This window comes from Pygocentrus nattereri, chromosome 21 (assembly GCF_015220715.1).
Source record: "Pygocentrus nattereri isolate fPygNat1 chromosome 21, fPygNat1.pri, whole genome shotgun sequence".
Lineage (NCBI taxonomy): Eukaryota > Metazoa > Chordata > Actinopteri > Characiformes > Serrasalmidae > Pygocentrus > Pygocentrus nattereri.
The window spans coordinates 22,281,422-22,296,116 of NC_051231.1; the positions used below are offsets into that span (position 1 = coordinate 22,281,422).

General features: G+C 41.0%; 1 protein-coding gene across 1 annotated transcript in view; it reads right to left on the reverse strand.

Moving 5' to 3' along the window:
• Positions 1–14,695, reverse strand: part of foxp4 (forkhead box P4) — a 122,921-nt gene that overhangs the window by 63,648 nt on the left and 44,578 nt on the right. Inside the window, exon 4 of the mRNA XM_037532406.1 lies at positions 6,204–6,326. Coding sequence (XP_037388303.1) covers positions 6,204–6,326 — 123 coding nt within the window. The remainder of the gene's footprint in view (positions 1–6,203; positions 6,327–14,695) is intronic.

Genomic DNA, 14,695 nt, shown 5'->3' on the forward strand with positions numbered 1-14,695 from the left:
ATCGGGCGGAAAATAAGTAAACAAATACATAAAAATAAATACAGGTAAACATAAATATATATTTATCAATTAAATAAATGTATTCATTTATAGATACAAAATAATGCAACTACACATTGTCGCCATTTTTTGCCTTATAATATATTAATAGAAATAAATACCAAACATGCGTAATTTAGGTTATTTATATAAAAAAAAGTATTTTATAATTAAAAATGAATGAATGAATTAATATTTTCTGTCCTGTTATGCTGGGTATTTACATTTTGCTTAACAGAGCTGTCACACAAACATGGCTACACTGTCATGCCACATCTCCTGCTACAGCGACCCCCCAAACCACAGTGACCACAGGACGGCCTGGTGCTATTTATTTTCCTTTCAGATTATTAATTTACCCAGGAAGCCCCATTAAGTTTAGAATCTTCACGTCGTATGGATGACCAGCCTGACACGGAAGCGTGTGTGGGCCAGGGGAGTAAAAGAAGTGAGATCTTGGTGGAGCCACTGACTGGTACCTCAGGGATGCCAGTAACAAGAAGAGGGTAGAAAATGTTACAACAATAAGCTCATTAGGTCTTGCTTTTGCATTGTATGAAAACAGAGGGTGTCACGGATCTACAGTTACTTGACATGGAATAACCTTGTGGTTACATGTGGTTGCAAAACCTTTTTTTGAATGAATGAATGATATTATTTTGATTCCTCTCGCCTTGTCAAACATGATTGTTTAAATAGCAGTGTTGTACCCTGGTTCATATTCCATTGAGGGACCTCCATCTCAGGCCAGAAAGAGCTGTCTGCTTTATTGCTTAGTCATGGCCTCCATCATTGTTAATGCATCACTTAAGGAAAGCATAGCCAACTAGAAGGGTGTTCACTCATCACATTTTTTTGACAGCCATTCATCAGAAGGCCAACTGGCCTAAAGTAAAGGGGTTGGCCAGGAAGTCCAGGCCATAAAACTCAGACAGGACGTCTACGCAGGAGACAGCAAAACCCCTAGTTTATTTTTTCTTCATCTTTTTCTCTCCTTTCCTTGTGAAGTTTTGAAGAAAAACTTTTCTTGGGCTGACCGGGGGCATGCACACATCTCTGGCCACAAAAGAAGCCCAAACATACTCGATCCAATTTGAAGGGTCCATAATATAGAAAAATGTTCATGCTTTTTTGTAATACAAGAGGTTTACGTATTCATTATCAGAACTGCAAAACATACCATTCACTCCACAGTCTATATTTCATGGAAACTAAGCTCCAAAAACAGCCATTTTTAATTAATTGTTTTTGTGGTCACAAAACTGATGCATTTACATTAATCTGCTCATTCAGCTTACAGCAACTTAGCCCATTCATGCTGAAGTTATAAAGAGAGTTTCAGCTTGGACTGCTTTTGGAGTGAGCCATAATTCAGGTGAGCCAGTCAGAGCAAAAGTTATGTACCTATATCAGTCAAAACACTATCAATTATGAATGTTTATGGTACATAACTGCACATAAACCTAACATAAAAGGTACATAAAACGGACCTCAGGGGAAAAAAAAGTTAGACAATATTAAGAATAAAGCTTAACAGGTGAGCAACTCCCCTGAAGAACATGCACAAAAAAACCTTTTGTTATACCAGGTACTATCCGTCGTTTCGTCAATATGCAGGACATTTTGGGTGAGTTACCTGCTTCGCCAAGCCCAGGCTATCTAAAGAAAGGCTTCAGCCAACCGTGCGACCGGTGGCAAAACTCTATTTAACGCACCGGAGCCGAGCCGATCCAATATGTTGGCTATTTCTACGAGTTGAGCTGCAAATCCATGCCTGGCTGCCATCAGGCCAGCCCCGCGCCCACTCACCCGCTCATTACCCTCTTAATTCATGCCCGTGTGGAGAAGAACGGTTAAGGGAATAATTAAAAGGATAATTAAGGGTTTTTTTTAATGATTTGATTCACTGGACCCCTTTTACGTTAACTGCACTGCCTTTAGAAGGCATTCACCTTAAAATTCCCATTATTGTGACCTTGGCTTTCTTTAATAGCAGCGAGTGCAGAAAAAAGTGGAAAAATATATATCAGCTGGGCTGTAATTATGGGTTGGGGGGGATGTAAAGGTTAACTCGTGCATGTATAAGCACACACATACGCATGCAGTATGTATAATCAAACGTGTATGGCTATTCACAACAGGAAAAAACGCTTTTGCCCACTCTCTCTCCCACACACACTAGAATGAGAGCAGAAATGGACCACTGTGTGTGCGTATATGTGTGTGTGAATGTAAGTAAGAGAGCGAACAGCTTCAGCATAGCGGAACACCTGGTTAAACAGCGCTGCCTTTTACTGGTGAGGTAAAATGCACACGCTGCATCCACGCTCCTCGTTAAAAAACGAAGCGAGAAGAGTTCTATAAGAGCTGCTATTAAACAGCTGAATTTTGATTTCCGCGAGTGAGCACGCTTTTCCATCCAGATAAATTCGTCAGATCTTCTCGACACAATTTCGATTTGCCTGAAGCGACCTCCTCCTCCTCCTCAGCTGATTATAACATCCACTGACTTTTGTAACTTCCACTGTTCTTCAAGTTCTTTAATGTAAAACAACTCTTTTTCACTACCTCCTCCTTTATCAGTGAAAATTCTGTTCACATCTTGAGTGTTAATGTATGTGCATATTTCTTTAACAATACTGATACCAGTTCTTCTTCAAAAACTACCGACAAACCTGACAAGACCCAACTGTTTGTGTCAGGGTCGAATGTCATTTCACAAACATGTGTCGGGTCGGGCTAAAATTTCATTCTTGGGTTCTCACAGCCTGACTTTTAACAGACTACTTTCTCCTTACTCTCTACCTTCACTGCCTTAAAACAGTTTGAATCTGGGGGTACCCATTCAGATGGAATGTAGCACTGAGGTCCACTAAGCCCATGATTGTGACAAAACAGATGTGGGTAAATAAAACAGCAAATCAATTCAGGAAAGTACAGTTTAGTGCAGCCAAAGGAATATTTATATATAGTTAATTTAGCCAAAAAAGTTTTAGGATGAAACAGGTAAAGGCTAACATCTTGTTATATAGGCAGAGCCCAGCATGAGATCCAGAAAACATAATATTTAGGAAGTTGTTTGAAAGCACTGTCTGTTGATACCTTGAAAACTTGATAATGTGGGTTGGGCCAAGTTCATGCTCAAGTCCATGTTTGATGTGGGGTTCATGCTGCATGAAGTTCGGTCAAAAATCTGTAGTGCCCAGGTAATGTGGTTCAGGTCACATCAAGTTCTGACAAATTTTGTTGGGCTCAGGTGGGATACTGATTCCAAATTTGATGATGTGATTCAGGACTTGGACTTGGACAGAAAGGTATCAGAAGGTTTCCCAGGGAAACATCTAAAAGCAGGCTATCATGATCCTGAACAGTCTACAACCCCACAGAAATAAAGAACATGGCTAACAACACACAGTGTGCTACCTAGATGTTACAGGACTGGACCAGATTCATTCACTTATTCCCTCCGACTTCCAACCCAGCCTTTTCTGCTCATATCAGCCTGATACTGATACCCATCTATACTGACATGTCACCTCTAGACTCTGATTCTGTGTGGACATGTATGTGTACTGGGGTACTTGAGTGAATTTGTGCGTGTGGTGATCAGGAGTAGAGCAGGATAACCTCATTTCTGTGGGGTTAAGTGGTTATGGGGCAGAGATAAGGGACCGTTGTTAAATATCTGAGAGACGTATGAGAAACAGAGGTGTTTGTTTCTTCTTGTCGGTGCAGGGGCCGCAAACTGGCCCTCTGACAACAGGGTGGGAGAGTAGAGGCTTCAGTAAAAGAAAGAGAGAGGAAGAGAGGCTGTATCCCAAATGGGTTCCGAACTAGACATGTACCGTACTATATACAGAAACCACTATTTCATTACCTTCAATAAAGGGTGACAATACAATGATGTTATCGATCATTGAGACCAGTATTCATTTTTCAGTGCCAAGTAAAAACGAAAACATATAGCTAACACACAATTACACAGAAACATCAACAATGAAATATAATACCTTTTTTCATTATAGAGTGTGTTCACATCTTCCATTCTTTTCATTAGACTTGCTTTCAGTTTTTCAAAAAATCTGCAGTGACATTTTTCTATACCTCCAATGTTCAGTCTTAGAGGTTGGTTAAAGTTTCTGTTTCTTGCAATAAAAATGATCCCAAGCACATTAAGTGATGCTGACGTTTACGCCCATAGAGCTGAGTTATCTTCTCACAAGAAAGAATTGGACTTGTTTATCTGATGGTCACAGTTTTGGTGGCTGTTAGGAGTTCCATTCTGTATTTTTAAAAAAAATTTAACTACTGTTTTTACACTTGACTAATTTGACTTTGACTTTATCCTTCCTCCAAGTGGATAAGTTCTCCTGAAAATAAGCCGTTTTGTCTGGAAACTAAATGAAAAAGGATGGTCTCTGACTTTTGCATAGTACTTTACTTTGCTATATCTTAAACCTTTAACCTATGTTACTATAAAGGCAGTAGGGGGAGCACTTTGAGATTAGAAGAAGGAGAAAGAAATAGACAGGCGAGAGCGCCTGTCTTACCAACATAAGCTTTCCATGGTGAACGTGTACATGCATGAGCCAAAGGAGGCGTCACCCGACCTGATAAACACTGCACATAAAGATACGGTGCCAGAGCACATCAAAGCCATGAGACTTATCATTCTGTGTATGTCTATAAGGATACAATTAAACTGTACTGTGTTTCAACTGTTCTCCTACATTACACAGCTCTATACATAAACTCAGCCTTTTACAGGAATCGCACCTAAATATAAGGCATTTACTGCAAGCATATACATGCTTATACGCTACTATAAAAACCCAGGGAACAGAGTACATAATAAAGAGTATCGGTTTAAGACTTCCTTCACAAATTTAAACTTCTGCACTGAGTTGGCAGAGTAACTCTGACTGAACTAATTCAGAGTGAAAGCATGCGTAATGAAACTGAATAAACTTGCCCCATTCACTAAGAGTTTCAATTAATACGGCTTAAAGCTGAGGTGTGGGAGAACACTCAAGCAGCATGAAACTAAAACTTTTAAACAGAGCTCAGATGTGTGTGTACACTGAGGGGAACGAGTGTTTGCCACTGTACGTGAATGTGTTGCAAACATGCCAAAGGTAGGACAACCTGTAGCTGTAAATAAACCTATACCTATATTTAGTCGCCCCAATAATTCTCAACCTGTGTAACTAAACCCTATATGTGTGAACTTTATCATGATCTTTTTAAAGCCATCAAGAGAGTGGTCAGTTGATCCGCTAAGACTGCACAACCAGCTTCCAGCTCCAAGCAACTCAGTGACTTGTACCTTTTGTCAGCCCAGCTGGTATGAGAAGCAGTTCAGTTTTTTTTAAAGGAAGTTAGGAAGATAAACAGCTGACTACTCTTTAGCACATCTATTCTGGTTATGCCCTGTGTTGTAGAGCTTCTGGTCTAGTATGTTTCAGTTCTCTGAAATAGAGTCTGTATCTCAGTGGTCATTGTATTTTTGCAAGTAAAAACACCATAAGGCTAACCCTAACACAGACTAAATTAGGGCTGTCAAATGATTCTAAACATTATTTATTAATTATCACGACTCATCACATTTGCCTTACTAGCTTTGACTCTAAAGAAAGACTTTTTGTTAGAACTATATAAGCAGACAAAATTCGCTTAAGAATGTATTTACTAACTTCAGTACTTCAACCTGAACATGAAAACTGTAAACAGCCTTCACTTTTTCTTCAACATTGATGTCTAATGAGAGCAACAATGGCTGCACATTCTAACTCCTCAGTGATTGCAGCCTCATGCTATGCTATGTCTTGTTTTGAGTGAAACTGTAGTTTTGCAGTTTGCTGTTGCTTTTCTTAGATCATGGGGTTTACAGGTTTTTGATTTAGTTCTCCCTGAGCACTGTCTAATGTACTCTGCGGAAAGGTGTCCTGCAGTGCTAGCATTACTGTTACTTCTTATTTGCCTACAGCAGCTACCAACTTCTGCACCATGTCAGAGATGCTCTTTATTACTTCAACCGAGACACAGAGACGTTTTAACAAGATTTGGGGTATTGAGACCCTAATATCTACTCTGTTCCTCCATCTCTTTGACTGTGTGTGTTGAGTGTGTGAGACTGAATGTGAGGGTGTGTGTGTGTATGTTACCTGTTGCAGCATTAGGGCCTGTTGCTGCTGGAGCAGAGCCTGTAGCTGTGGAGGGGAGAGAATCTGCTGCATCTGCTGAGGAGTGATCATCTGAGGGGTCATCATCGCCATGGACACCGGCACCTGGCCAATCACAGAGCAGAAAAGATGGTGGGCAACTGAATTATTTTATCTGTGTCTGTATGTCGCTCATGCACACATTGACCATAACAGAGTGAATAAGGTGAGTCTGTATTAATTAATCTCTTTATTTTGCCTCTCTCTCCCTCTTTCATACATCTAAAAGGAAAGCAATGTATTTTTAATAAATTAACTCCAACTCTGCCATTCCTGAAGCGTGCACAACACAACTGCTCTGCTGACACAAAAGCACAGCACACTACCGCCATTGTAATAAACCTGGCTGTTATTCCAAAAAAGAAAGAGAGAAAAAAAGTACATATACATATATCACGGTGATCAAATTTTCTTTTGGCTATGAACTCTTATCTACTCAGAACTACTTCAATAAACATATTATTATGATGTGCTATCTAGAGAATCGAGTCTTTGGCAAAAATAACAAACAATCTGATAAGATCGTTATCGTCAGGAAATGGCTTGCAACAGTCTGGAAAAGAGAGTGCAATTTGCCCGATGACAACGAGGCGTTAAAAAGAGAGGAGTGATGCTTATCTTACTGCAAATATGCCGAGAGAGAGAGAGAGAGAGAGAGAGAGAGAGAGAGAGAAAGACAGAGAGAAATAAAGTAACAGAAAGAGAAGAAAGATTGAGAGAAACAAAGAGTAAGAGTGGAGAACAAGAAAGTGAGAGAGTAATAGAGTAAAAGAAAAAGATAGAAGTTGAGAAAAAGAAAGGAAGAGGGAAAGAAAGAAAAGTAGAGAAAAAGACAAGTAGAAAGAAGAAAGAGAGGAATGTAATGAGAGTGAAGGAAAGAAAAAGAGAAAGAGAGATACATAGAAAAAGAGGGAGAGAAAGATAGAAACAGAGTGACAGAAGGAGAAGAAAAGACAGAAAGATAGATTGAGAGAAACAGAGTAATGGGAGAACAAGAAAACGAGAAAGAGATAAGAAGCGAAAGAGAGAAAGCACGAAGGAAAGAAGAGAGCGAGGAATATAATGAGAGAGTGAAGGGAAGAAAAAGACAGAAAACAGAAAGAAAGACAGAGAGAGCAAGAGACAGAGGCAGAAGGAAAAGAGTGAGAGAAAAAGAGAGAAAAGTACATACAACGCTGTGATTTCGTAATTTGGAAAAGGCCCCAAAGGCATGCCGCCTGGATGAGCTGACTGACCGCTTCAAGCCAGTGGACCTGGCCACACTGAGCGTTTGGGCAGCTTTTAGTTAGTGGACTAGCAGTTTCCTCCACCGCAGGCTGTGAACCACTTCCTCGAATACCAGCATCATTCACAAGAACACACGCACACACATAGCGCAGCTTAGCTGCTCCGTGGTGTCCCATTTATTTTCCTATTTACTGCTCAAGGGCCATAACTGATCATGTCTCTGCGACTGCTCAATAAAAATAAAGCTATTTACAGGCAATGGCTGCTTGAAGTCAGATATATGAGCCCGCATTACAATCCCTATAACACATACATTCATCAGTGTTTTCTTCACGAAGGAAGGATATAAAACAAAAAAAGACAGGAAGAAAGCTGCGAGAACTTCCCAGCCCAGTGCGCGTCCAAGATGACATTTGCATTCATTTGTTTTGAGGCGACGCTTGAGTGCGCTTATTTTGAGCAGTCTATCTATTCAAAGCCTGAGGGGCATGTAAGGAGGAGTAGGAAGAGGGAGAGATAAAGAGAGAGAGAGATAGAAAGAGAGAGAGGGAGAGAGAGAGAGGGAGAGAAACAGAGAGAGAGCTGTCAGTGGCAAATTAAATCTGTAAAGGTCTGATTTGACTTTGTAAACAAGACTGGTGGTAAATAGGAACACACTTATTCTCTCTCTCCCTTTTTTCCCTCCCTCACTCACTCACTCTCTATCTCTCATCCCGAGAAAAGGATAAAGTCTCCCTTGCTTGAAGCCGGAGGCGTGTGGTTATCAGTTGAGGAGCGCGAGCGGCGGGCCTTGTCCAATCCTTTATTGTAAACCGCCGTATCGTGATCAAACAAGCCATCCATAACCTAACACACTCAATCACGAAATCCCTCTAGTGGAGGGGAAAGAGGAGAGGAAGCACTGACAGAGACAAAGAGACAACATTACACACTCCCTTAGCCTGTGTGTTTATGTCAGTCTGTGTGTATGTGCGGACAACGCTTGGAGTGGAGGTGCGCCACTGGATTGGACTGGCGTGAGTCATGTGGAGCCATTCCATCAGGCCCATGTTTGCCGCAGCAACTTCAGGCAAGTCCGGGCTTCACTGAGCGAAGATGATATCATATCTCTGATGGCGATGTCTGGCTGCTATTAAACGAAGGTTAAATATGATAAATGTGTTAAGTGCCAGGCCATTTTGATATACGGTTCCCTACAGGAGATCTGGCAGGCTACCTAAGTGAGTTCAGGCAAAAAGTTCAAGCAGTCGAGAGCTCTCCAATTAGAGCTTCTGAATCAGAGGTGGTGGCTACATGATATGCAGGTTTTTGCCTTATACCAACTAGTAAACCACTAAAGCTGGCAGTTTATTTCAAACGGTGTAAGAACTAAAATCTGACAACAAGGTTATAAGCACACTTTAAGAGAACTACATCTGAGCACCGTTAAAGACTTGCACAGAACCACAGTCAGTGGAGATCTCTGGTGATTAGAAGCTCTGTAAAAACTGTACTGCTGTGTTGTTTTGTCCAAAAAGACATGATTTTGCTTTGAAATGTCATTGTCTTCCAAGATATACTGCTAGATTAAGATTTGGTATATCCACTTAAAACTAGGTCAATCATTATTCAGATGCAAGTATTTGCGGTTAACCTCAGTTCTGAACTGCCATGAAAATTAATCTCCTTTTCAATAATCCGAAAAAGTTAAAAACAACACGTCATAACTCTGTATGAGTGTTTGTATAGTTCTTCAGAAATGCTGTTAACGTTAATTAACCTAGTTGGAACTAAATTTGCCACACAGTGATTAGTAATCAAAAATGTATGTACGTAAAAATAGTTAATGGTACAATCATAGTGCAACTGAAGTGAAATGACAACATAGAGTTAATGTCAATAGGTTATATTTATGTAGCAGTGATACTGAAGTATCACATTAGGACTCTTTGATACATGATAGTTGCAACAGACTAAATAGTACTAGTAGTACGACATTTAAAAAATGCCATCAAAAACTATAAATAGAAAGATTTTTATTTAAGGCATCACTAAGTGCTCTGCACTAAAACCAATTAAGACAAATTTTTCCTTTCTTTGTAAGGAAACACACAGTTGTTTGGTGTTCTTTTAAGACATAATTTATCACGATAACAGTAAATATTGTCATATTGTCCACCCCTAGACGGCACCACTGCTGGGAAGTTAGTCAAAGAGTGAGAGCTAGAGAAAGAGATAGAGGAAAAGTAGTGGAATAGAGACCGCACCGGGACAGGGCCTTTCCAAACTGAGAAGGGTTTGTGGAAGTAGGGTTGGGCTGGACGGCTGCATGTGCACATGTGTTTGTATATATGTGACAGCTCAGCTAAGCAGGGTGATATTCAGGTGGGGAGGGGGCGGGATTTGCTGTAGGATGGCAGACGCTTGGCATCGCGCCAATTTGCCGCTTGTCACCGGGGCTCAGCTCCCGAAACGCAACCCCATAATTAATCCCTCTTCCGCGTCCCATTCTCCGCCACCGACAACCCATACACTTTATTTTATACACACGTTCATTGACATTTCGGAGTTGCGGGCGTAATAATTACCCGAGTTATAACACCTTCCATTGCGGCAGCAACGGCGGCCCTGACGGCCCGGCTGAATGCCGAGTTGTTAAGGTTTGACGCCGTTAATTGCCCCTATAATCTAATACCACAAAGGCGGGCCATTACGCGGCCGTGCAATTCGACACTGCGGTTTCGGGAGCTGCCGCGCGAAAACAAAAGCGTTGCCATTAGCCGCTTGACGGCTGCCGACAAAAGGCCGTGCACAATGCCGAATTATATTTTCATTCGGCTTTGTCTCACACCATAAATGATTTTCTCTCTCCCAGCCTCCCCCCAATCCCTCCATCCCACCGCCTTTCATTTGGAGCTGAATGGGCCTTGTAATAGAGGAGACTAAAAAACCTCCAACCATTTGAAGTCAGGCATTTATTAAATGCATTTAATTCCCCCCCCCTCCATTTCTTTCTCTCCCTCTCTTTCCTTTTGCAGTGAATGTTAATTTAAAAAAATAAGAGAGAGGGAGAGAGACAGAGATGTGTGCGAGATTAGCATAAGGCAGCGAAGGCCTAGGTGCGAATAATTGAGCTCCAATACTCCCTCTACTGTACTTGCTTTCAAAACAGAGACAAAAGGCATTGTCTCCACGCGTCATGAGGGAGAGAGATATGTACAGAGAAAGAGAGAGAGAAAGAAAGAGAGGGAGGCTTTAGAGGTGTATTGTTAGTTAGAGCATTAGCTTTCAGGAGGCTTTCAGCAGCAGTACTACACACAGGCCTCGGCCAAAGCCTTTGAAACACAGGCCAAGCCCTCAGGGAGAGTAGAGCACCTCTTGATCCACAAGCACACAAAAACACGCCTTTCTTTCACTGTCTTACTTGCTCGCTCTCTCACTCACTTTCTCCAACCACCTGTGTCAGTGTGTGCGCACTCAGCATTTTATGTCTGAGTCTGCAGGCTGGCAGCACCCACAAGGAAAGGACAGGATCAGGTTGTCCTCCCTGTGTGTTACGGAATTCCTGCATTAGCTAGTAAATAAGTAAATACGTAAATAAAAAAGGGGATTTTGTTTGTGTACAATTATACGCATTCACTGGTGGATTTATTAGTTACATCTACCTTCTATCTAGACTCATCATTTAGTTTAACAGGTCCACTTAACTTATTGGTGCACTTTGTAGTTCTACAATTAGTGACTGTAGAGGTGGGAGGGAGGGAGGGAAGGAGAGAGGGAGGGAAGGAGAGAGGGAGAGAGAGCGAGAGAGCGAGAGAGAGAAAGATGTACCACAGTTTTGTGAATTCTAAGCATATATTTGTGCCAGTGAGTGTGTGCTTGTGTGTGTGTTTGATGCCCCCCCGACCACCCCCACCAAAGCCGTCTCCATGAGCATCTGAAATTGTCTCTTAATGAGGCAGCGCCTGTGGCACCTCTGCAGCGTCCCACTGCCATTAAGATTCACCAGCACTGTCCACACATACCACTCTACTGACAGAGGTCAACTCCTACAGAGATAGAGAGTGAGAGTGTGTGTGATTGAGAGAGAGAGAGAGAGAGAGAGAGAGAGAGAGAGAGAGAGTGTGAATGAGTGACAGATAGAAAACAGTAGAGTAGAGAAAGGAGAGAAAGAAGAGGGGGGAAAAGGAAGCACAGAAAGAAACAAAGGGAAAGATTGTAAGAAAAGAAAGAAGTAGATAATAGAGAGAGGAGAGAAAGAAGAGGGTGAGAGAGAAAGAAGAGAGAGTGAGAAGAGGAGAGAAGAGATAATAGAGCTAGAGAGAAAAGAGTAGAGAAAAAAAGAACAAAAGGAGAGTCAGAGAGACAAGGAAAAAAGGGGAATGGAGAGAGACAGAGAAGAGAAAACAGAAGACAGAAAAAGGAAGACAAAACAGAGAGACATAGAGAGAAAAAATGAGAGGAAGGGGAAGAAAGTGAAAGAAATAAAAGCAGAGTAATGATGAACCGAAAGAAGTGAGAGGACGAGAGGAGATAGAGAAAGAGAGATGGAGAGAAAGAAAAGTGAAAGCAAGAGGACAAAAAAGAGAGGGAAGGAGAGAAAAGGGAGAAATAGAGAAAAGAATAAAGAACAGAGCTAAGTGACAAAGTGAGAAAAAGGGACAGAGAGGGGGGGACAGAGAGAGAGAAAGAATGGAACTGAGAGAGAGTAGGATAGAGAAGGATAGAGGAAAATGAGAAAGAGGCAGACAGAGAGAGACAGAGAGAAAGAGAGAGAGAAAAGAGACGAAAGACACGAAAAGAAAGAAGAGAGAGAGCGAGAGAGAAGGATAAATAGAGAAAATGAGAAAGGTAGACAGAGACAGAGGGAGACAGAGATGGAGAGAAAGATGAAAGACAGAGAGAAAGAACAGAGAGACAGAGAGAGAGAGAGAGCGAGCAGCAGCAGGGGAGATGGGCATTTGCAGAGAGCGAGGAACAGTAATTAGAGGAGCTGTTTGAAGAGCAAGTTTAACTGATTAACAAAGGGAGGAGAGTGGAAACGAGGGAGCGAGGGAAGGAAAGAGAAAGAGAGAAAGGGAGGGCAAGGGAGAAAGCGAGAGTGAAGAAGAAGAGTGATGCGTCCCAGAGGGTCATAAAGGAAGAAGTGGAGATGTAACCCGCATTTCAATGAGTTCTAATCTCATCCTTTTTTTTCGCGTCCTTGATGAATCGCGATTCTTCATACCGACCCATTCTACTCTTATTAATCAAGGCACAAGGACAATGATGCAAAGCTCCCGCGACCCTGCCGAGCCGGACACTACGTCCAGATCCCACCGTGGCACGCTTTTATACGGGGTCAAACTCCGAACAAGAGAATTTCCTGCCCAGTACATTTTAATACATCACTCCTCAGCACAATGTGCTGTCCGAGTGCCAAACGCTTCATTTTCATTAAGCTAAAAACCGACCCGCTCTTAAAAGTGAGAATTCTTATCGTCGTCCATCCACGCTACTGCACTCTATTATATTCCATTACTGCAAATGTATGCAGCTTCATAATGCCTGTCCACAAATTATAATCCGCGCCACCCTAATGAAGCGACCACTCAAATTATTAGGCATTTAGGAATGGATTCGGCTACTTTAGGTTCAGAGTAAATTTAAAAAAAAAAAATAAAAGAGCAGGGCTGTGCCGGGGTGAGCAGTTAGTGATGATCATTAAGAAAGAATGCCCATACCAAAATGTCTTTTGTTAAAGGGGAATTCTACCGACTTTTCAAAATGTCTGCATAATTAAATGGCTAAGAAGTAAACAAAGTCACTGAGAGCGGTTTAATGTAAAAAGCTCCATTCCAGACAAACTAAGTCAGAATTGTTCACAATTCTGGTGATAGGAACCAGACGTCTGAAGCATTTAAAGCCTCTAAAACAGGTGTATTATTGACTGGTTATTTTGGATAGTAAATAAAATGGCTATATTTGTGTTGCATACATCCCAATCCATGGTTTCTATAATTTCCACTGTTAAAAAATCAAGAGGATAAGGTTGTTTTGGCCTTATGTCTCATTGATTGAATTTTACACAAACACACACACACACACACACACACACACACATATATATATATATATATATATATATATATATATATATACACATTTTTTATGTGCATACATACACACATGGTGTTTTCCTTTAAAACAATAAATATTATGTATCATGCATGCATTGCTGTAGCTGTATTGCTGTCACACAACAATACTGATTGAAGTCTTAGCAGTACTGACAAATGAAAAGTTAGTTAATAGTTTGCTGAGAGCTTTAGATTATTTTAAAAGATTCAAAATATATGAAAAACACTAAAGGACTTTTGTGGAAATCTAGTTTCTCTTGGTTAATGTTTAGAATATTGCAAGGTTCACTTGGGTGTCATTTTAAGAGAAGAAGAACAGAAAACATGGACCAAACTCCACTCATAACCAGTTATGTCAGGTTTGTAGGCCTTTTTTCAGTAAAGAATACCAAACCTTAGGAAGTACGAGGTCACTGACGTTATTACAGGGCTCATGATGTCACAAAACCCCACACATTTACATCTATCTGTCTATTAAAATTTACATATGTCCACCTACATCAGTTTATACTGAAGGTGTAGTGTTACAGCTTGGCCTGCTCTTGGAAAGAGGCAGCCAATCAGGATGGCTCATTTACATATACTAGTCTTGAAGGCACAGTAACAAAAAACAGCCCGTTTAATTAAAAGGGACACAAAGAGGCTGGAAAAAGGTCATGTAAAGATGAATTAAACCAGGTGCACTATGTACATAAAACCACAAAATGTCATAAGTGGACTTCACATGAAATCTGATAATAGTGTAATAAATTATATCAATACAGCCCAGCTGACATTTGATAGAAATTACCAATGTGAAACCAATGAAGCTTCGAAATAACATCATCAACAAAAATCTTTTGAAGCAAATTTAACATGGGTCTCACTGAGTAGCTGAATAGAGAATTTACTGGTAAACCCTTGCAGATAATGCTTTTCTTTTTTTGCCTCTCTTTATTAGCATTTGGGGGGAAAATAGGTGCAGTGAGCGATGGTGTGAGGACGAAGGGATAGGGAGAGTCCTTCTCTTCAGAAAAGGTCAGCTAGGCGGTAATGAGCGGTACACTAAATTATGGTATTTAAATAAATGGATGATGAATACATCTCCATTCTCTAGAGGTTTCTCTGCCA